Here is a 23030-nt window from a genome sequence, read left to right as displayed (position 1 = left end):
GTAGATGGGAAGCCTGTGGAGGTCTTTCGGGATGAGACCCATAGCCTGATGAGAATCCACAAAAGCAACTAGGCTCTATTCCCTAGATTGCTTTTAATGACCAATCTTACCACTCATCACCAGAGCATGTCAAGAGTGGGGAAGACACTATAGGCAGGGGAGCTAAGACATGTCTTGTGTACGGTGCCAGCTACTCTAGTCCATTTTATTTATTACTCAGATAGTTGTCAGAATTAATCAGGTGTTTAAAAAGTCATCACATATGTATTAAGGATCTCACTGCAGTCAAATTTGACCATCTAAAAGAAAAAAAACTGATTGGGTGAGCACACTTCCCTAAAATATACACTCTACATTCAGATTATTTAGTCTACTGCACCCAAACAAATCTTACAGCTCTTTTTGGAGACCAATCACAAAGGCTACAAATTCAATTGATATACTGGGGGAAGAACTGATGTGTAAGCTGGAGTGCAAGATTTGGACACGTATTCTTGGCCAGCCAGATTTTCCAGAAGTGCCCAGCACCCCACAATTAGGGCCAAATTTTAAAAAGAACCCAGCATTCTTTTAAGAACCTAAATGAAAGTGACCAAATTTTCCATAAGAGCCCAGCACCCACTGAGAAAAATGGAGAATCCTCTCTCCTGCACATAGAGAAAAAGTAGTGTAGTAACCAGAATCCCCTGTCAAGATCAGGGCCCTTTTGATTTGGGAGCCCCTGCTCCATTCTCTACCAATATAAACACTATCTAAGCAGGACTGTTTGGCCTTTTGAGATATCCCAGTGTACTGCATCAAACTTCATTCAGCAAAGTATATCTCATACAGATTTTAGTGCTCATTGTTAAATTCCAAGAACAAGGTAAAGGAAAACCTGATTTAAGATAAATGTGATTGAAACAAAACAAACGGCTGTGAGGTTACATAGGTAGAAGGAATTCTGAACAGCAGTTGAAGAGGAAGCATCATGATGCACAAGGTTTAAGAGAAGGAAAGATGCCACCTCCGCTCACTCAAGGATACTCACCAGCTTGACATTCCTCCAATCCTGTTGCTCAAGTGTCCCTCGTTTTGAGGGACATCACTTTAGTCCCAAAGTTCCACATACATCTGGTATCTCCTCGCTGTTACTGCTGAAAATTTACCTCAGAAATAAAGAATCTTTCATGATTCGTTTATAAGTCATTTATACCACAGGAAGGAATGCCATGCAACCTTTTGACTCTGCTGCATCAATAGTCAGGGCAACGCTCATTCTGAGTCTCTCACACATTGCATGCTACGTTTGGGCCTTGGCAGGTTGGGAGGTGTGGGTGCCATATTGACACAAAAATCCAAGATGGCAACTCTTCAATAGAGTAGATCTCCGCAAAGCCTGTTCACATCTTTTTTGCCTGGGAAACATACCATAGTTGCAACACCACAATACATTAAAGGTTGGAAAATTAATCCCAAGCTTAGCGACTGGAGCAAGTTACAAACTCATACTGGTCTGGGCCTGTGATTGGTGGCACTTCAAGCAAAAACTCTAGGGTAAAGCCAGGTTTATCTCCTCTACTCCTGTTGGTAGATGAAGGACTCCAGTTATGAAGCACTGTGGCTAAGCAGTAGCCTCAAAGAAGTGAATTCCTCTTAAATCTGGCCCTGACCATACATCTGCAGTAAAACCTAGAAGAACAAGAGTATCCTGAGAGACTCATTCATGTTTTGAGTTTCAAGAGCTCAGATTCCTGGGAGTATTGATTTAGTTGGGGATTGGTCCTGCTCTGAACAGGGGGTTGGACTAGGTGACCTCCTGAGGTCCTTTCCAACCCTGATAGTCTACCATTCCATGCGAAGCCAACTTAGTCACTGGCTATCACCCACCATCCATGTATGTGTGCAAATGCAGTGACCAAGCAGTCACATAAAAGGGCTAAAGGGAACCAGCCAGGCCAAGGTAAATTGCACCTTCAGTTTATTCAGAGGATAAATAGATGCCTGAAATGTGTTACTTTATGCTTAATTGGGTTTTAGAGCAACCCACAATAAATCTTTTTGAAGTCACCCTCCTGACCCCACACGGCTGGTAGGTTTGCCGCCTCTGGAAACACTATTTGTGCAGCTGTAGTCAGTTGCATAATTACTCATGGAGCTTGGTTCTACAGATTATAAAAAGTATAAACTGTCATAGCAAATAAGCAAATATAAGGTGTTCCAAAGAAGTATTTAATACTAGATTGGTGCCGTCATCTCCTGGCTAGGCAGCGTGTGTGCGGTCCCTTGCACTTGTTAAGTATCAGCAGAGACTCAAGGTTTAACTGATGCCTGCAATTTGTTTCATCTGCCTGTCTCAGCTGTAAAGACCGTACACTTTGAGGCAAGGACTGTGTTTACCCAGCAACTAGCACAACATTAATTACTGTATTATTGAGCACTCAGGGGCCCAGTCATGAAGCCCCAGTGGTAGGCGCTGTCCAGACACAATGGGGTCTCTAGGAACTAGTGTAATAGAATTGTAGAATAGTTACCATAAAAAGCTGCATGAGTGTGGAGTCTGGGCTTACTGTATATTAGCTTCTCACCCCATATTTATCAGCAGGGGAGGAGGTGTGGGGAATAGGCTTTTATAAACAAAATCAGCTACCATCTGTTTGGAGTCTGAGATTCAGAGAAACAAGGGAGCTGAGTAACAAACCCGGAATCAGTGACCTCTTGTTCTGCATATTGATCACCTAGATGTAAACCACAACTCTCGATTGCCAGCTACAGTGAATATCCAAGATGCAGCAGCAGATCAGTGGCTACACATCCCCCACCCTTTTCCTCTCAGTTGTTCTAAAGGTCATACACCTATGTTCACCTCTGGCCCTCCGGACAGGGGCGGCTCTAAGGATTTTGCCGCCCCAAGCATGGCAGGCAGGCTGCCTGCCTCCGGTGGTTTGCATGCAGAGGGTCTGCTGGTCCCGCGGCTTCAGCGGACCTCCCGCAGGCAAACCGCCAGAGGCAGCCTGCCTGCTGCCCTTGTGGGGCTGGCAGAGCGCCCCCACAGCTTGCCGCCCCAAGCACATGCTTGGCGTGCTGGGGCCTGAATCCGCCCCTGCCTCCGGATAACCTGAGGAGTTATGTTTTTGTAGCTCTGGAGATGCAACTACTTCCCTGACTTCAATTGTATGTGATTAGAATTCAGGAGAAAGCCCCAAATGCCCTGACACTTTGATTAGTCATCTCCCTTGTTTTGCGGTAAAAACCCTACTGGCCAGGTTACTTCCTAAGAGGTGGTTCATGTATTAATATGGGTCTGATGATGGAGATCCAGACCAAACTCCAGCCACTCGGTTCACATCTGACAGGTTATCACAAACAACCTGTTCCCACATGTCATGTGTTAGAGAGAAATACCTGTGTCTGGCTGAATTTACTCTCTGGAGCATTTTGACGCCAAAACCTCATTTGACACTAATTTACAAAATTTTTCATCCCCTGCCACACCTGCCTGTTGTTAACTCAGAAGGCGTAAGAGAATTTATGTTGCTGTGAAACAGGCCTTTTGATAGGCGCAAATGAGTTATTTCTAAACTGAGAAGTGAATAGGTAACATCTACATGCCTGATCAAAGAATTGACACAGCGAGAGTGAGATTTGTCATAAATTATGAATTAAGGGGCACTGGAATAGAAGAGGGTTAAATTTAATCGCCACTCTCTTTTTAATCTGGACTACAAGATTCTGATACAGAAAGATGAAGGGCAAAATGTCCAGAAGTATTTGAGATCTTGGTGCCACGATCCCATTACTTTCAAGGGGATTGAACTTCCATTGTCGAAGTCCTTCAGGCTCTGCTGAAAATAAATATTTCCCAAAGGTTGCACATGCATCTTTAGACTATTATCATGGTCATGTCCCCTACCTTGACAGAACACATTCCTTTCCCATGCAGTCTTGTCGACACACCCTGTCTCTGTGGCACTGACTATGCTAGGAAAATTAGGACCTCTAATTTGTGCCATTCAGTGGAACAGGACATGTAGACAAGGCTGATGAGAGTGGGGAAAAGGGGGGGGACAATTGTACTGGGCTCAGCCGCCTCCCCCTCCCCAAATATCTACAGCAAGTGAAACGTAGCAAACATGACGTACCAGGGACATAAATTTCTCTCAGCAGGCCTGCACACAGGAAGATTCTGACATTATATCAGTGTTCCCTAAACTTCCTCAGAATAGAAGATATGGTAGTAAAAGCCCCTGAAACTACACACAAGCCTGCACCTTTGACACACCCTGCAAAGCCGTATCAGGGTGAGTTGTGGGTGCTAACTGTGCAGACATAGGCTTTGTAACCCAGACCTGTAAGACATACAGTATTTCAGTGCATAGAAACTTTGGTTTCCATCCTCAAAGTCCCCACATTCAGCACCTGGGAGCACCAGAGATTCCAATTCTACTTTGTGATATGGTTTTCCATGAATTAATAGAAAAATCAAGCTGCATGGGCGAGGCAGCAGCAGCAGCAGAGATATCCCCAGTTTACAGATTTTCAGAGAACCCTAAAATATTCCACTAAGTGACTTCATATAGCTGAGTACTTACAAAAACCTATAATTAAGTACTGATATCAATGGGCAGACATAGCTTCATTTAAAATTCCGACCATACTTGTAATGTCTCAGAGTGCTGACCCCTCTAGGAAAGGGTTGTCCACAGACTTGGATGCTATGAAGTGCCAAATTCAGGCACATTATACATCTTCGGTTTAGATCAGTGGGGAAACAGCTGATCTGATGGTACTTTGGAGAACTGTAAAGAAGTGGGGGTGGGGAAGAGAAGCAAGCAGATGTGTAGCGACCCTGTGTCACAGAGATAAATGTATCAAGCTTTTAGAAGGGGAGGACAAAAGAAAGTGATTTGCATTCAGTGGGACAGGCAAACCCAGATATTCAAAAAAAAAAAAAAATTATGCAGGCGGGATAATAAAACCAGTGATTTTAAAGTCGCTCTCTTAACTGCCCTGGAAAAGGCTAGAGACCCGCACATGCAAAATAAACAGTACAGTGAGTCATTCGTATTAGTCTCAACATCAAATGGTTTAACATTTCAGCCACTCCACAACACCGAGACCAGCCCTTCTGCAGCCAAGTGTCAGAGCATGAATTGCTGCCTAGGAAACAAGAGGGATTCCCTGAGATCAAATGATGTGGAAGCCATACAGCAGGCTCACCAGATGAAAAAATTTTTTTTGTCCCTAAATAAAAGCAATTGGTGGTGGTAGGGGGGGAATCTCTCCTGTATTCCCATTAAAATATGCAACAAGATCTTCTTTTGCAGACATTTGGAGCACAGTCAGATGGGCGGGGGAAAATCTCTTGTAGATTATTATCCATTTCAAGCAAGGCAGACTCTCATCTTACTTGCCCTGAAGAATTCACTTATTAGCCCTTGAGAGACTCCACCTAAGGCAGCAGACAATGCACCATGTTATACCTGCAGGAATTAAATTCAAACACCGTCAACATCACTATGTCCAAAGTCTCCCACCCACATTGGCATTCAGAGACCTGCGTGGGTTTAGCGAGGAGCAGGGAACTTTGGCTTGAATTATGCAAATATATAGTAGATACACAAACAGAACAGATGAAGGAGCGAGGAGTTGCATTAGTCCAAAATTGCTTACCTCTAAGCATCTTCTAGCATCTGTTTCCCAGACCCAATGTCTGCAGCGACTAATCTCTTCTCCTGTGCCTTCCCAATCAAAACAGCTAAGCAGATGAGCTCGTTCCATCCATCCTGCAGTCTCTCTGATTTGACAGGTCAGCTGCAGCAGCTTCCTTACCACGCTTGCCTGCTAGTCCACTTTCCAGCCAATATCACCCAGACATAGAGTTGGAAGAAAATTAGGGCTCCCACACAGACCTGGAGGCGAGGGAGAATGCAGAAGTGAGGCTTCACTTCCTCCCACCCTCCTTACGTTAGCATCAAAATTAAATCCAGGGCTCACATGATGTTGGAGGGGAAAGCATCTATTTGACAATACCTTTGATGACAAAAGGCCAACTCCCTACGCATTCTGGGCACCCTCTAGTGGCATATGTCCACAACAGCAGGGCATTGACTAGGGACTGCAGTCCTCTTTACAGGCTCTGTCTTACTGCAGTGTGGAAAACATGATGCAATGAGGCATTTTTATTACCATGTTTTTATATAAATCCATCTATCCAATTAATCCCTCTGCCATAGATTAACGAAACCTTTCGAGAGCCAAGAGTTTTGTCTACTGTTTTGTTTTTTTTGTGTGTGTGTCGAAAAAAAAACCAGAATCCTATCTCTGAGTTAGATTGTGGAATAGTCTCCCAAGGGACATGATGTAAGAGCAGTAGGAATATCAGCTTATGGAACAATTCTGCTCTAGCAGAGGGAAATTGCTACACCACAAGATTTCAAATTAGCACTGCCCTCTCTTATTTACATGCACCTCCCCCACTTTCTTTTTTTTTTTTTAAACTCGGCTATTGTTTTTCAACATCAAAGCCTCAAATCCTGCCCAAGATTTAGGTGGCGGGGATAGCTCAGTGGTTTGAGCATTGGCCTGCTAAAACCAGCGTTGTGAGTTCAATCCTTGAGGGGGCCATTTAGGAAACTGGGGTAAAAATCTGTCTGGGGATTGGACTAGATGATCTCCTAAGGTCCCTTCCAACCCTGATATTCTATGATCAAGAAGAGAACATGTACTCAGAAGACCTCAGAGCCTGCACCATCTCTAGAGAAGTGCCGTTGGGAAATAATCATGGCAATAAGATCTTTTCCCTGAAGCAACACTCACAAGTTGGCTGCACTGTTGCTGAGATGATGTCACTACGTAAAGCACAGGAGAAGTGCCTAACACAAGTTGCATGCTGGCTGGGAGCAGCAACGTATTGGCCATTCAGGTAGCAGAGAACGTTGTGACCTCTGCTACAAGACCATGTAGTGCTGCTGCTGAGTGAAGCAGCTCCTTGCTGGATGGCCTGTTGCAGAAGATGCATAACCATGTGCACCTGAGGGCATGAGTTATGGCTTGGAAGGACATATCTAGATCACCATCAGGGTAAGATACTACAGGGACATGTAGCAGTATAAACGCTGAAGATAGACGGGAAGTTAAGTTATGCCATAACCCTCCACACAAGCCACCCTGGGCGATGAGCAAGTTCAGATCCAGCAGCTAAAGCTAGGATTTGGGCTTTGTGTCTAGTACAGTAAAAATGGCTGTTAATTCTGGTTGGAGATGAAGCCCTGTGGTGCATTTTACCTCTGGTGTTCTATGTACCTCCCAGGGAAGAGGTGATCAGGGTTTTAGACTAGTCACTTCTATTTCCAAAGGGGAACTGAGCTACCATGGGTCAGGCCAGCCACGCTCTCTCTAGAATTAATGGACATTTTGTCGATATTAAAGAGGGGAGAGAGACTCAGGTCAGCAGAGCTCAATTGTGTAGATGGTGCTTCTCCTTTCTATTTAAGGTACTCATATTTTCCTCCATTACCATAGTATCTGAGCTCTGCTCCATCTTCAATGTATTTTTCTTCAACACCACTGTAAGGTAGGGCAGTGCTGTTATCCCCATTTTACAGATAGAGGACAGAGGCACACAGAGGCTAAGTGACTTGCCCGAGGTCACACACAAAGTCTGTGGCAGAGCAGGTAATTCAACCCACATCTCCCAAGTCATAGGCTAGTGCCCCAAAAATAGATTCCAGGGCCAGAAGGGACCGTTGTGATCATCTAGTTTGACCTCCTGTATGACTCAGGCCAGCACATAGAGCCTGCCCAAAATGATTCCTGTTAAAAATTTATATCTGGTTTCCACTTTGAATTTGCCTAGCTTCAACTTCCAGCTATTGGATCACTTTAGGGCCGTCTGCTAGATGAAGAGCCCATTTTCAAACGCTGGCTACTTCTAAACTGTGATCAAGTCGCCCCTTAACTTTCTCTTTGTTAAACTCAATAAACGAAGCTCTACGTGTCTCTCACTATTAAGCACGTTTGCTACTCCTTTAATTATTCTTGTGACGCTATCGACCCTCTTCCATTTAACAACATTGTTTTTGAACTATGGGCATCGGAGCAGGACACAGTATTCCAGCTGTGGTTACACCAGTGTAAAATAGAGGTAAAACAACCTAACCTGACTTGTGATTCCTTTTATGCATCCAAAAATTGCATTAGCCTTTTTGGCCACAGAATTGCACTGGGGCTCATGTTCTGCTGATTATCTACCATGATCCCTAGATCTTTGTCAGAGCGACTGCTTCCCAAGATAAAGTCCTCCATGTAGTATGGCCTATATCTTTGTTTCCGAGATGTATACATTTACCCATATTAAAAACACATTGTTTGCAGCCAGCTTACCAGACAATCCAAATTGCTCAGTATCCGTGACCTGTCCTCTTCATTATTTACCACTCCCCCAATCTGTGTGTTATCTGCAAACTTGATCAGTGATTATATTTTCTTCCAGGTCATTAATAAAAGTGTTAAATAGCATAGGGTCAAGAATCAATCCCTGTGGGAAACCACTAGAAACACACCTGCTCCAGTGATGATTCACCATTAACAATTACAGTGAGACCTCTCTGCCAAGGTTTAACACATGCCATGTTCATTTTATATCATTCTAGATTTTTTTAAATAAAAAAATAGAATAATAGAATATCAGGGTTGGAAGGGACCTCAAGAGGTCATCCAGTCCAACCCCCTGCTCAAAGCAGGACCAATCTCCAACTAAATCATCCCAGCCAGGGCTCTGTCAAGCCGGGCTTTAAAAACCTCTAAGGAAGGAGATTCCACCACCTCCCTAGGTAACCCATTCCAGTGCTTCACCACCCTCCTAGTGAAACAGTATTTCCTAATATCCAGCCTAGACCTCCCCCACTGCAATTTGAGACCATGGCTTCTTGTTCTGTCTGCCACCCCTGAGAACAGCCGAGCTCCATCCTCTTTGGAACCCCCCTTCAGGTAGCTGAAGGCTGCTATCAAATCCCCCCTCATTCTTCTCTTCTGCAGACTAAGTAAGCCCAGTTCCCTCAGCCTCTCCTCTTAAGTCAAGTGCCCCAGCCTCCTAATAATTTTTGTTGCCCTCTGCTGGACTCTTCAATTTGTCCACATCCCTTCTGTAGTGGGGGGACCAAACTGGAAACAATTCTCCAGGTGTGGCCTCACCAGTGCCGAATAGAGTGGAATAATCACTTCCCTCAATGTGCTGGCTATGCTCTTTCTACAATATTTTGCAGTATCAAGTCAATGTCTTACAGAAACCTAAATACTACATCAACCGTATTACCTTTATCAACTGAACTTGTAACATCATCAGAAAAAGATTTCCCATAAACCCATGTTAATTGACATTAATTATATTCCCCCCCTTTAATTCTTTATTAATTGAGTCCTGTAGCAGCTGCTCCATCTTGCCAGGATCATCCTTCCTCTCCCCATTCTAGTCAACCACGACTGTTTCTTCACACACTTCCTAAACAGTTGCGTAGTGTTCCTGTGCGCCGTTAAACAGCTGACAAGCTCCAGCCCAGAAGTTGCTGGTGTGATTAAAACACTCCATCAGCTTGCTGGGGGCTGGTGAAGAAGGCTCAAGTCCATCTATACAAAGCTCATGATCTCAGAGCAATGCAAGTTCTCTTTGATAGATCATTACAAAACAGCTCCTATTGATAAAACGCTTGGCGATGAAAGGTACTTGGCCCTTTTCTAGTGCTCCCATGATTGGGGGTGGGGGCATATTCTCAGCTTTACAGAAGTTATGGTTTCTTGCCCTAGCCGAATTCTGTCACTGGATCCCTGTGGACCAAGTCTATATTACAAGCTAGCGGTGTAATTCTCCTGCTTGTGTCCATGACTAGCACAAGTATAAATAGCAGCGTAGCCATGGGTACTGGCAGCAGAGACATCGCATTCAGGCAGGTTTGTTCTCAGCACGGCTACGCTATGCTTCTGCTGCGGCTACAATATTTACACTTGCACTAGCTGAATGTGAGCAGGGGAGTCACAGCCCTAGCTCACAGCGTAGACACAGCCTTAGATTTTCGGAGCCCGAAGCTGCTGAGCCCCTGTTCTAACCACTACATTGTAGTGGGGGGGAGATTTTCAAAAGCGCTCAGCTTTGGCCTCACTCTGCTCACTTGGACGTCAAAGGTAGAGTTCCCGTTGACTTCCGTGCAAGTGGAGCTAGGCCAATGCTGAGCATGTTTCTCTTCGGGGGCAGGGATTGTGAGATTAGGTACAGTACCTAGCACCGCGGGGTCTCTGTCCTATCAGGCCTCAGGATGGCCCTGGAGTACAAGTAATATTCAGACTGTTTACTCACTTTACATACTACTAATCCTTAATACTTGTAAAAAAATAAAAATAAAAAAACTTTGAAGATGTAAGATACTAATTAAGCCTTACACCCCATAATAGAGGAATTATCTGCATTTTACAGATGTACCAATGGAGATACAATTGATTAACTCATTTGTCCAAAGCTGCAGAAAGGTAATGTCAGACAGGGTTAGAACAAAGTCGCACAGGTCCCTCTTGTCCTCTGCTTTCTGTACCAGAACACGCCAGCAGTCAAATAGCTATTTATTCTTGCTGTCTCCCTTACAAGAGAGTTATGCCCTTTGTTACCTCTTCAGATAGGCAGTATGTACCATCATACACACATCCCTACCCCATGCCCCTGGCTCTAGGAAGAATCATTTCCCCAATTTGGGATGCTTGAAGGATGATTTTTAGGAGCTCTGAGCAATGTATTTTATCTGAAATCAGTAAGCCTTGAAGCTGCTCAGCAGCTCATCTCTTCTGAGAAGACAGGCCAGGGTGTTTTAAGAGACGGGATCCCCAAAACTACAGCACCCAAAAATCAGGAGCCAGTTCTGAAAATCTAGGCTTAAATGCTGGTTTGTAATTGCATCTCAGTTTAAAGATGAAAAGTTCATTGAGGAATTCAGAGGACAGAAACTACTTGTATATAAAAGGAGGAAGTTTTTATAACACAAGTCCATTTGTTTCCTATGTTAATGTTTGCCTACACACAGATTTGCACCAAAATAATGAGAGCTGTTTTCATTCACCCCTTTTGTTATTTCTAGGGTTGGCTAGGAAAAAAAAAAATCTATTTCATGACAAATGGATATTTCAAAATTCGTTTTTGTTCCTCATCTCAATAAATCTGCATTTTCCAGCAAAAACCTTTGTAAAATAAAAAAAAATTTTTTTTCGACCAGCTCTACTTATTTCTGTGCACATCTGTGCACCTGCTAGCCATTAGGCAAAAGTTTCTTTTGCGAAATAAGACTAAGATCAGGCTTCAAGAGTGGGGAAAAAAAAAACATAAGCTGGAGAGAATATGCAGCTTCTGGTAGTTTATTGATTATTTTTTAAAATAAAGTTTTTGTAAAGCAAAAAAATAAAATAAAATAAACCACCCATTCAGGGAAACTTAAGTTTTCATTAAATCTCACTTGAAAAGAAGATCATCAGCGTATCCATAGTGTTTGGCACCTGAAAGACAGTGCAGTTAAGAGACTATAACTTGGAGCAGTTTTACCAAGCGAAGTTACCTGGCAATGAAAAAAATTTCTAGTGGCAGTGCTTGTCAAGAGTTAGAGTTTAAGGCCAGATCATCCAGTCTGACCGCCTGTGGATCATAGATCACTAAACCCAATGACCAAAAGATTACAGCTCACAGGAGATTAGACTGTTCTATGACACAGGCAGAGAACAGGAGGGACTGGGGCACATCATGCCCCTGAAATTATTAAGTGAGATATACCCAGATATTCTTGGGAAGCCACAGGGGCAGAGGTGGTGTCCCTAGCCTCTGTTTGGCAGAAGCTGGGAATGGGCAACAGGGGATGGATCACTTGATGATTACCTGTTCTGTTCATTCCCTCTGAAGCACCTGGCATTGGCCTTTGTTGGAAGACAGGATACTGGGCTAGATGGACCTTTGATCTGACCCAGTATGGCCGTTCTGATGACCCTCACGCTGCAGAGGAAAGACAAAAACCTCCCAAGATCACTGCCAGTATGACCTGGGGGGAAATTCGTTCCCAACCCCTCTTATAGAGATCAAAGACCCTGAGTATATGAGCAAAAAATCAGCCAGCCAACCTCCTGAGAGAATGCTCAGTGCCACATCAGAGCACTGACTTTCCTGGTCCAGTGTCCCATCTCCAGTCATGGCCAACCCTGGTGCTTCAGAGGAAGGAGCTCAAAAAAAGAAACTGCAGAACTTTGACAGCCTCAAAGGCTTACCTAGGTTTATTTATGATGGGGATCATTCCTTGTCACCTCTCCACTTTCATGCCATCCCTTGATTTTTACCCTCAATAATTGCAAAGGGGCAGGTGCAGGAGGCATGCTAATACAGGGAAGAGGAAATACCTTCAAATTCATCTTTCCTGTAGCCACACATGGGGCTCAATCCTCAGCCTGCATAAATCAGCAATAGCTCCAGAATCTGGCCCAGAGCCTCCACTCCTATGGACATCAGCCACCCTGTGCTTTCCCACTGAGTACTGCACAAGGATTTGTAGCATTAAGATTTGTACACTATAATTGGACAGCAAATAAACTAAAAATGCCCTGCGCCAGGTTATTAGATAGTACAGACAACTTACTTCAGACTAGTCAGGAGAGCTTGTCATTTTAGTGATTTGTTTGATACACCTTTAAAAAAAGAAATTCGGACACTTTATTCAAGGATATTCATTAAGTTGCTTCTGAGAATTGTATTAAATAAAAATTTGAAAACAACTGCTGCAGGACAGTTCTTAAAAAGAAGTGCACAAGCCTATATCAGACCTGAGCTCTATAAATACTAGAAAAACTAGAGGGTTTGCAATTAGTTTCACATTCCTTCATAAAAAAGGATATTAAAGCATCAGCTAAAAGAAGCAAGTCGTATTCAGAATCAATATCTGAAGCTTCCTCTTATGCTCTTGTCTGTTACAACTATAGATAAAACAGAGTTGCCTGCAGCCAAGTAGTTGTTTGTGTGAACTACTGTCTACTTTGTACAACTCTAAATTACAAGATTGGAAACCAGCTTTGCAGCTTTCTTGGTGGCCTGGCCAATGGACAATGCCCTCCCTGTGTTATTTTAACGATTACCGCACTTTAAAAAAGGATCTTTTCCCACACGGTGATCTTCACAATAAGGGTCTTGGGATGGAGCAACACAGAAGCCTGATGTTAAACAAGGATGTATCATATTTAAATCCTCTTATGCTCTAAAGCAGGGGTAGGCAACCTATGGCACGCATGCCAAAGGTGGCATGCATGCTGATTTTCAGTGGCACTCACACTGCCCGGGTCCTGGCCACCGGTCCGGGGGGCTCTGCATTTTAATTTAATTTTAAATGAAGCTTCTTAAACATTGTAAAAATCTTATATAATTAAAATATTGTTGTATGTAAAGTAAATATTACAGACTTATAGAAAGAGACCTTCTAAAAATGTCAAAATGTATTACTGGCATGCGAAACCTTAAATCAGAGTGAATAAATGAAGACTCGGCACAGCACTTCTTAAAAGGTTGCCGACCCCTGCTCTAAAACAAGGGTGCTTCATTGGATAGCTGGATTTTCAGAATTACTGAGCATCCAGTTTGTTAAAGTCATGGGGAAGCACATATGCACTGCACCTCTGGGATGAACCCATTTATTTAGGTGCCTAATTTAGGCAGACAAGTTCATAATGTTGGTTTCACTTGTTAGATGCCTGAGATCTAAACATACTCGCAAAATTTGAACTACAAGAACTCGTAAAAGTGTTCCAAAAACCCAAAGCTAAAAAACATAAAGCCAGCCAGCCGAGGCAATTAAATTCAACAAAAATCCCCCACCCTCTAACTGCCCAAACCCAAGCCTTCTCTGGATGTCTGTGACAAAAGGTGGAACTTGCAACATGCCCTAGAGGTCAACAGACTCAAGCTATTCTGGACCAACAGGCAAAGGAGAAAATTGCAACTTAAGGACATTTCAATAGAGCCACACCTGCTTTCTTTCACACAAGGAGAGAAATCTCCCAGGTAGGAAGATTGCAGGCTATATAGGACTCTATAGGTCAAAAAATAAGGCTAGAATGCTACATCTAGGGATGGTGTATGTGTTATCCTGCCTCAGCATAGGGGTATGAACTAGATGGCCTCTTGAAGTCCCTCCCCACTTCTATTAAACTCAGACATTTTCTCTTACCAGTCTTCCATTCTTCTGGATTTGTACGATCCCCAAGTAAGAAGGAAGGATGCTCCGGCCCCAAACATATACAGGGTTCTCCATTACATTGCTTGTCCAAGCTACGCTCATGTCGTTTTCAGTCCTGATATAACAGCCGGCGCTCTGTGGCAGGGCATTTCCCCCAAAACCTTCCTCTAAGGAGACTGGCATGGAAACGCTGCTGGCTAACTCCTGATCAACAGGGTCTTCCAATTTCTAGAAGCAACAGAAGGCAGCGTAAAGACAGGACAACTTAGGTAACTATCCCTCAAACAAGGCATTGCATTGGTCACTACTGCAGTAAGCCATTACATATCAAAACCAGTATGAAGAAGCCAAACCAACTGGCCTTCTTAAGAACCAGAGGGTGGCAGCTGCTATACAGGAGCCCAGGAAGGACTAAAACAGAGAGAATCTCTGTAACCTTAAATATGAGAGATGTGGGCTGGAGGTGTCTTCACAGAGTCTGAGAAATGCTAGAAGGATTCCAGAGGATAAGTTATACCATATTCTAGCTCAGGGGTGGGCAAACTTTTTGGCCCGAGCGCCACATCGGGGTTCCGAAACAGTATGGGGGGCCGGGTAGAGAAGGCTGCGCCTCCCCAAACAGCCAGGCCCCTGTCCCCTATCTGCCCCCCTCCCACTTCCCACCCTGACTGCCTCCCTCACAACCCCAACCCATCCAACCCCCCCCACTCCTTGTCCCCTGACTGCACCCTCCTGGGACCCCCTGTCCCTAACAGCTCCCCTGGGACCGCCCCCATCCACCCTCTCTGTTCGCCGTCCCCTGACTGTCCCCCCAACCTCCACCCCATCCAACTGCCCCTTGTCCCCTGACTGCCCCCTGCCCCTTATCCAACTTCCCCCCCACTCCTTGCCCCCTTACCATGCCGCTCGGATCAGCAGGACTGGCAGCCATGCCAGTCAGAGCGCTGGCAGCATGGTGAGCTGAGGCTGCAGGAGGGGGGGGGAACAGCAGGGGAGGGGCCAGGGGCTAGCCTCCCCGTCCTGGAGCTCAAGGGCCAGGCTAGACTGTCCCATGGGCCATAGTTTGCCCACCTCTGTTCTAGCCCCTACAGCATACAGGTTATGCAGATACGGACATCAAAACTCTCACTCCTCAGGTGCATATCACCTCTGGGTTGGGCTCAGCCTTAAATTGGGCACAGAGGAGTCTGTGCAGCTCAATTACCAGGAGAGAGGCGAGTGCAAGAACATGGAACTGAAAGTAGACTACCCACTTGCTTCAAAGTAGACCTTCTTCCAGATCCTTAGCATGTAAATTATGCCAGCTTAAACTCCTTTATACATATGCAGAGTTTTATGACTTCCCTCAAAGATACTTGCAGCTCATGACAAAATGCTGCAGTGCATAAAAAACACTGGAGGGCCAACCCTAGCACACCGGCTCAGTGTTTCTGCAGCTTTCTGCTCCATTCTGCAGCCTTCTTCATACAAACCCTCACCGGGCTCACTTACCTTCCCGAAAGCTCCAGCAAAGTATTTTCAGAGTAGCCAATGTGGAAGCTACCTCCAAATCTAAAAGACTGAAGGACTAAAGCCAGGAGAAGGGAGGCAGGGGATTGAGATCCCCTCCATTTCCCGAGCCCCGGGGGAAAAAAACTAGAAAAAATAGAAAAAGTTTCAAAACTTCAGTTTTTATTTCAAATAAAAAAAATTTAGCTTTTCAGTGGCTGGGAAAAAAATCAAAAAGTTTGGGCACTGGAATTCCACCTCCTTCTCTTCTTTTTTGCCACTGGATAAAAGTAAACTGAAAGTGTGTGTGTGTGTGGGAACCCATCCTCCCTTTTACTTTTTCCACTTGAAAAGTGGAAGGGAAGTGTAAGAAAAAGTAAAAGAAGTTACTTTAGCTGACTTCCCTCCCCTCCACGTACATAGTTTCAGTGACTTTTTCTTCATTTTCAGTTTTCTATCTCCCTGTCCCACCTAGGGTGACCAGACATTCTGATTTTATAGGGATGGTCCTGATATTTGGAGCTTAGACTTCTATAGATGCCTATTACCCCCAATCCCATCCCAATTTTTCACACTTGCTCTCTGATCACTCTACTCCCCATCCCCATTTACAGGGTGGGAGGGAGAGACAGGGTTAAAAACCAAACACATTTTTCAGTGTCCAGAAGGCAAAAAACAAAATTCTTCTCTTGCAAAACAATTATTTAATAAAAACTTGCATTTTCCAACAAAAAAGTTCATCTAAGAGCTTTCACGCAGCTCCCAAGGATTATAGCTGTAAGGTCATTACTTCGCTCACAAGAAAGGTTTGTTTCATAACCCGGCTACTTTTTATTCCTGTAAATGAGTAACTGACAGGAAGCACTTATGGCAGGGAGAGATGACCAGTACATTTAACATTAAAAATGGCAGCTTTCCAATTGCTAAAGTGCTGCTTTATTTTGCTATTAGAAGTCTGTGAAGTAAAAGGGACAGGTAGAAAGGAGGCATGCTGTTTTAACACATATTATATTAAATATTGAATGCACAATACTCATGAATTAAGCGCAAATTTTGGTTGGATGTTAGTGATTACATTAAGAGTCATTAAGTTGCATTCACATACATGCTGGTACCAAGACTCCTTGTAAGAACTACAGATTTATTACACAGAGAGGGGAAGGTTCTTGTGTACCTCAAAGCCTCCAGTTTCTTCCAAAATCAAGTGGAGCAGGCGTATATATTCAGTGGCTGCTTTAAGGGTGTCAACCTTACTAGGCTTCCGGTCTTTAGGTATCAGTGGCACGATGGTCTTCAGCTTTGAGAAGCCACTGTTCAAGTTTTTTATCTATCAAAGATATTGAAGAGGAAATTACACAAAATTCAGCCCATTAGGTGCAGAACTCCATCCACCCAGTGGTGAAAAGTAGAAACTTTTAAAGGCAGCTCATTTTTAAAACGGATAGATCAGTTACATTCTGCATTAAGAATAATTGGCTGCCCTTTATGAAAAGATTAAATGAAGTTTTAATAACCGCTTAATCGAGGGTTGTAGAGTCTAACACATGGATAGGTGGCTTGTAACCATCTGTAATACCTTCCATTGATGTGCCATCTACCACATGCATCAGTCATTGATTAACCCTTTATTAATGGAACCTCAATGTAAAGTGCAACTGAATTAGTAACTGTATGTGGGATAATCCATCACCTGCGTATCTTGGGAAAAATGAAAGTAACCACACAGTTGTGATCAAATAGCAAAGCTGAGGGCATTGGTTCTGGGGGTGCTGCAGCATTAAACAAGAAGGTCTATAGAACAGAATGCCTAAGATGCCCAAGACGAGTCACTGGCCTGACTACTGCAATTCCGATGTAAAAGCTTTAAGCTCATCAGGTCCAGATTTTTAAAGATAGTTAGGTGTTGCTCCGCTCAGCCTTGCAATGCTAAACTGATTTAGAAGCCCCAGTCTCATTTTCAAAAGGATTTAGATACTTAGAACCAAAATCCTATTAATGGCCAATGGGAGTTAAGCCTATGGGCCTAACTCCCTTTTGAAAAGGGGACTGAGGCTCCTAAATCGGTTTAGCGGGGCAACACTGACTGTGCAGAAACACCTCGAAAAATCTGGGCCTTAGGTCACAAGACTATAGACACCTTTACACAAGCAAGTAACTTTGAGTAGTTCCGCTGAACCCAAAGGGACTACTGGTGCAGAAGCATGCACAGGATCTGACTCCAGCTGAGGGCAAGGACCTTAGGCACATTCGCCCAAGTTGTGTTAGCAGTTAGTTATGTGAGAATGTTTGAAAGTAACTGCCTACTGCACATGTTGCAGCTGTGTTTACTGACCACTCGAACCATCCAGATGCATCACAGCATTCTGGTAGGGTGCACTTCCATCAGCATGCCATTATTTGAAACTCACCTGCCAAATGCATTTTGCATTGACATTGCGCATCCTTTCAGTTCTCTCGCCTCAGTCTATACTTGGTACGGTGCCAATCTAGAGTTGCCATGATGTGCATTTTGAATTTCTTAACTTTTTGTTCATAACTTGGTCATTTTGTTGCATCAGAGTCTTTTGCACTGAAACCATAACATTATTTACCCTGAGCAAACTTTGACAGAGTAGGTGATGAGCCAAATATCTAGTGTTGCTTGTACACTGTGACCTAGGTCTTCCAAAAACAGGTTCTTTTGCAGCAACAAGCAAGCTTGCAAATATGTTCCACAAGCGCTGATCACCCAGCCACCTAACCTGAAACAAATACTCACCAGCAGCCGCACACCATACAACATAAACACTAACCCAGGGACCTATCCTTGCAACAAAGCCCGATGCCAGCTCTGTCCACATATCGATTCAAGTGACACCATCACATCAACCACGCCATCAGGGATTTGTTCACCTGCACATCTACCAACGTGATATATGCCATCATGTGCCAGCAATGCCCCTCTGCCATGTACATTGGCCAAACCGGACAGTCTCTTTGCAAAAGAATAAATGAACACAAATCTGACATCAGGAATCATAACATTCAAAAACCAGTGGGAGAACACTTGAACCTCTCTAACCACTCAGTGACAGACTTGAAGGTGGCAGTTTTGCAACAAAAAAAACTTCAGAAACAGACTCCAAAGAGAGACTGCTGAACTCAAATTAATATGCAAATTAGACACAATTAACTCAGGCCTTAACAGAGACTGGGAATGGTTGGGTCATTACACTAATTGAATCTATTTCCCTATGAAGTTCTCCTCACACCTTCTATGGGTCATCTTAATTATCACTTCAAAAAAAATTTTCTCCCCTGCTGACGATAGCTCATCTCAATTGATTAGACTTTTCCTGTTGGTATGCATACTTCCATCTTTTCATGTTCTCTGTATGTATAAATATCTCCTGTCTGTGTGTTCCATTCTGTGCATCTGAAGAAGTGAGCTGTAGCTCACAAAAGCTCATGCTGAAATAAATTTGTTAGTCTCTAAGGTGCCACAAGTACTCTTGTTCTTTTTGCGGATACAGACTAACACGGCTGCTACTCTGAAATCTATTTGGATAGGTTATCTAGAATTCATAAGTGTACACTCCTCATTTGCAGATAAGAGTCACTTTCACAAGCATTCAAATCACACCTGTTGCTGAACTGTGACAACTTTCCCATGTCATGGGCCGTCTTTTGTAACTGCTCCAGGTGTAGAGTTCCCATTCATTTGAGGAGTAGCTCTGTGCATGGAGCTGCTACTGTAGCATGGCTACAGTAGCTGATCTGATTAATTTGAAGAAGGCCGCACAGGGAGAGTTAGGAAGCTTCATTGGTTTGGGGCTGGGGGAAGTCATTCCAAAAGGAGAGGGAAAAGAACCTCACTCTTACCTTCTAAGTTCTTTAGAGCAAGGACTGTCGTCATGTCCGGCAGCACCAGCACAGGGGTGGACAAACTATAGCTCCAGGACTGCATCCTGCCCCTCAGGCATTTTAATCCAGCCCCTGAGCTCCTGCTAGGGAGCAGGGAACCACAACCAATGGGAGCTGCAGGAGTGGCACCTGCGGACAGGGCAGCGCACAGGACCGCCCGGCTGCGCCTCCACGTAGGAAATGGAGGGGGACATGATGCTGCTTCTGGGAGCTGCTTGAGGTAAATGCCGCCTGGAGCCTTCACGCTGGACACCCTGCTGCACTGCAACCCCCTGCCCCAGCCCTGATGCCCTCCTCACCTCTGAACCCCTTGGTCCCAGCCTGGAGCACCCTTCTGCTCCCCCAACCCTTCATCCCAACCCCAGAACCCACACTCCCCTGGGCTAGCTCCAAGTTTTTTACCACCCCACGTAAAAAATTCTTCCCGTGCCCCCCTGGTCCTGCCCCAACTCGAACCCCTCCCCGTCCCATTCCAATCCCTTCTCCAAATCCCCAGCCCCACCTCCTTCCCTGGGCGTGCCACATTCCCCCTCCTATCCCTCCAGAGCCGTGGCGCGCCCGGGAGAGGAGGCAGGGCTTGAGATTTGGAGAAGGGGTTGGAATGGGGTGCGGAAGGGGTGGAGTTGGGGCAGGGCCAGCGCCCCCCACCCCCGGCTTACTTCTTGCAGCCCTCCCCGCCGCCCCCACCGCTGCACACTCGGGGGCGGCGGGGAGTGCCTGCTCCCCCGAGTGTGCCACTGCTGCTCCGCTTCTCCCCAGGCTTGCTGCAAAACAGCTGATTCACGTGGCAAGCCTGGGAGAGAGGGGGGAGAAGTGGAGCAGTGGCACGCTCGTGGAGCAGGTGGTAGTGGAGGGGAAGGGAGGTGAGCTGGGGGGGGAGCGGTGCCTCTGCCTCCCTCCCCCCACAGGGTTGCTTCCTGCGGCCCTCCCCACACCCCCCACCGCCGCAGCTCACCTCCGCTCAGGGCCGGCTCCCAGCTTTTTGCGCCCCAAGCAACAAAAAAAAAAGGAGCTGGAGTGCTGGCTCAAACACGTACTTGGAGCGCTAGTGCCTAGAGCCAGCCCTGACACCCCCAGCCAGAGCCCTCACTCACACACACCCGCACCCTGAACTCCTCATTTCTGGCCCCACCTCAGAGCCCACAACCCCTGCTGGAGCCCTCACCCCCTCCCAAACCCCAACCCCCAGTTTTGTGAGTATCCATGCCCCCCCATACAATTTCCATACCGAGTTTTCCCACCCCTGACCTAGCACAACAGGCGCCAGAGCTGACTGTGACTTTACGGCATCACCCCGACAGAAGCATTGAATAATAATTTAGAGATCGCCACAGAAGCCAAAGAAGAGCTAGAAGCTAATAATTAATTGCACCCTGTAGCGAAGAGTTGAGCCAAAACTGAAATTTTGTATCAGCATCCCTCCACGATTTGGGGTGTTTGAAGCCCAGACTGAGGTGAGAAGTTCTGTAGTCCTGGATCAGGACCTCTTGTTCCCACCATGAGCCCAGCTCCCTGGATCACATTGGAATGTTACAGGAACAATATGGAGAAGTTCAGACTCATTTCCCCCAACTGCCCAATTCTCCAGTTGACTCGCCAACAGCTTATTTGCCCCACTGAAGCTTTAAGAACAAAAAGCAGCTGTTTATTTTTGATGGAAAACAAGAGGCCCTGCGGCATGTGCACCCCGCTTACCCTCTCTCTCTCCTTGGCGTTAGCCACCTGTCTCCTCTCCAAGACCTCCTCCAGGTTCTCGGTGGAGAGGTAGTGCCCCGAGGGCTGCCTCTTCATCCTGGTGATGGCTGCCATGAAAGGGAGGGGGCCAAACTGCTCGCTCAGGACATCTCCCAGCACCTCAGGCACGGGGGTCACCAACAGAGGCACCCGGTGCTGCTGCTCCTCTTCCTCGGAAACGTGCTCCGCCATCTGTGAGGTCTCAAAGCAAATCAGCTGCCACTCAGGTCCAACAAGGCAAGGGAGCACCTAAGTTGTGGGGGGGGGGAGGGGAAGAGAGCTTCCCTTGCTCCATTAACTGCCCCAGGTAACAGGACTGGCCGTTCCTTTGGGGAGGAATGTGGGAGTCGGGGGGGGGGCACTGCTCACCTGTGGGGTATTTTGGTGACAGTGGCTAGCTGCTCTGACAGCCTCAGGGAGCAGAGGGCACTCAATACCTCCCCCCAGGTAACACAGAGCTCACCAGCTGTATTTTTGGGGGTGGCCACAGTGGAAGCCCCCAGAGGGTACAATGGAGGGGTACACTTCTCACCAGGGGGTGAGCTGCTCTGGGAGGCCCCAGAAACACAAGAAGGGGCAGTAGCAGTCCTTCCGGGGTGTCCATTGCTCACTTATGACTCTGGTGGTGCAGGACTCCAGAGAGGTGCAATGGGGGTGCCCTAGAAGTCCCCCCCCAAAAGTGCTTGGCTCCCCTATGATGGGGGGGGGTGCAGGAGTCAATAGAGAATACGATATGCGCCCCCCAGGACACACTGGCGGAGGGAGATGAGAAGTGGGGGCCTGCTCACCCCCTCTGGAGGGGGGGGGAGGAGGTTACCTGGCTCAGCTGGGGGAGGGGCAGCAGGGAGCCCGGGACAGGTGTCTCCTTCCCCCCGAAGACGCGGCGCAGGGCGGGAGAGAGCAGCTTGGAGACTCCCGGGGGTCACTCCTCCGCCGGCGCTGAGCAGCTCGGACGCAGCGTCCCTAAGGAGCCGCACCTGGGGCTGCCGCAAGACGCCCTCGGCTCCGCTTTCCGCCGGGGGGCGCTGTCCGCGGCCGGGCTGGGTTAGCCCCGGGGCAGCACCGGAAAAAGGGTCCTGTCCCCGCTTGCTGGAAAGGGGGTTAGTCGTGGGTCGGGGGATCTGCTCCTCTCTGTGCATGATGGGGGGCTGCACCCTGCACTGGGGGCCCCTTCCCCTCCCCCAGGGCATGATGGGGGCTGCAACCCTGCATTGGGGGCGCCTTCCCCTCCCTCAGTGCATGATGGGAGGCTACAGCCCTGCATTGGGGGTGCCTTCCCCTCCCCCAGTGCATGATGGGGGGTTGCAACCCTGCATTGGGGGCACCTTCCCCTCTCCCAGTGCACGATGGGGGGCTACAGCCCTACATTGGGGGCATCTTCCCTTCCTCCAGTGCATGGTGGGGGGCTGCAGCCCTGCATTGGGGGCACCTTCCCTTCCCCCAGTTCAAGATGGGGGGCTACAGCCCTGCATTGGGGGCATCTTCCCTTCCCCCAGTGCATGATGGGGGGCTGATGCCAGGCACTGGGGCACCTTCCCCTCCTCCCCTGCTTGATTTTCTTTCCACGATGCATAGAGGGAGCAAGGTAACCTATGCTGAGGCAACCCATGCTCTGCAACAGGTTTCCTGTCAGCTCTGGGCAAGTGACTTCAACCCAGATCTTCAGGTATTTGGGTATCTAACTCC

The 23030-nt window shown here is 46.4% G+C and overlaps 2 protein-coding genes across 2 annotated transcripts in view; both read right to left on the bottom strand.

Annotated features, from left to right (window-relative positions):
* The window catches only part of ADD2 (adducin 2), a 109136-nt gene extending 103138 nt beyond the window's left edge, over window positions 1–5998 (bottom strand). The window contains exon 1 of the mRNA XM_030551934.1: window positions 5653–5998. The gene's annotated coding sequence lies outside the window, so the exon portion shown is untranslated. The remainder of the gene's footprint in view (window positions 1–5652) is intronic.
* A 6662-nt stretch (window positions 5999–12660) lies between these two features.
* FIGLA (folliculogenesis specific bHLH transcription factor) lies at window positions 12661–21536 on the bottom strand. Its single transcript, XM_030549422.1, has 4 exons — window positions 21306–21536; window positions 16882–17034; window positions 14211–14447; window positions 12661–12681 (listed from the first exon to the last, which is right to left on the bottom strand). The coding sequence occupies exons 1-4, from the start codon at window positions 21534–21536 to the stop codon at window positions 12661–12663; spliced, it is 642 nt and encodes a 213-aa protein (XP_030405282.1).
* Window positions 21537–23030: the final 1494 nt, after the last annotated feature.

The sequence above is a fragment of the Gopherus evgoodei genome, chromosome 2, assembly GCF_007399415.2.
Source record: "Gopherus evgoodei ecotype Sinaloan lineage chromosome 2, rGopEvg1_v1.p, whole genome shotgun sequence".
Lineage (NCBI taxonomy): Eukaryota > Metazoa > Chordata > Testudines > Testudinidae > Gopherus > Gopherus evgoodei.
The sequence above is the reverse complement of the archived record's forward strand: the minus strand, read 5'-3'. Positions and strand labels throughout refer to the sequence as shown.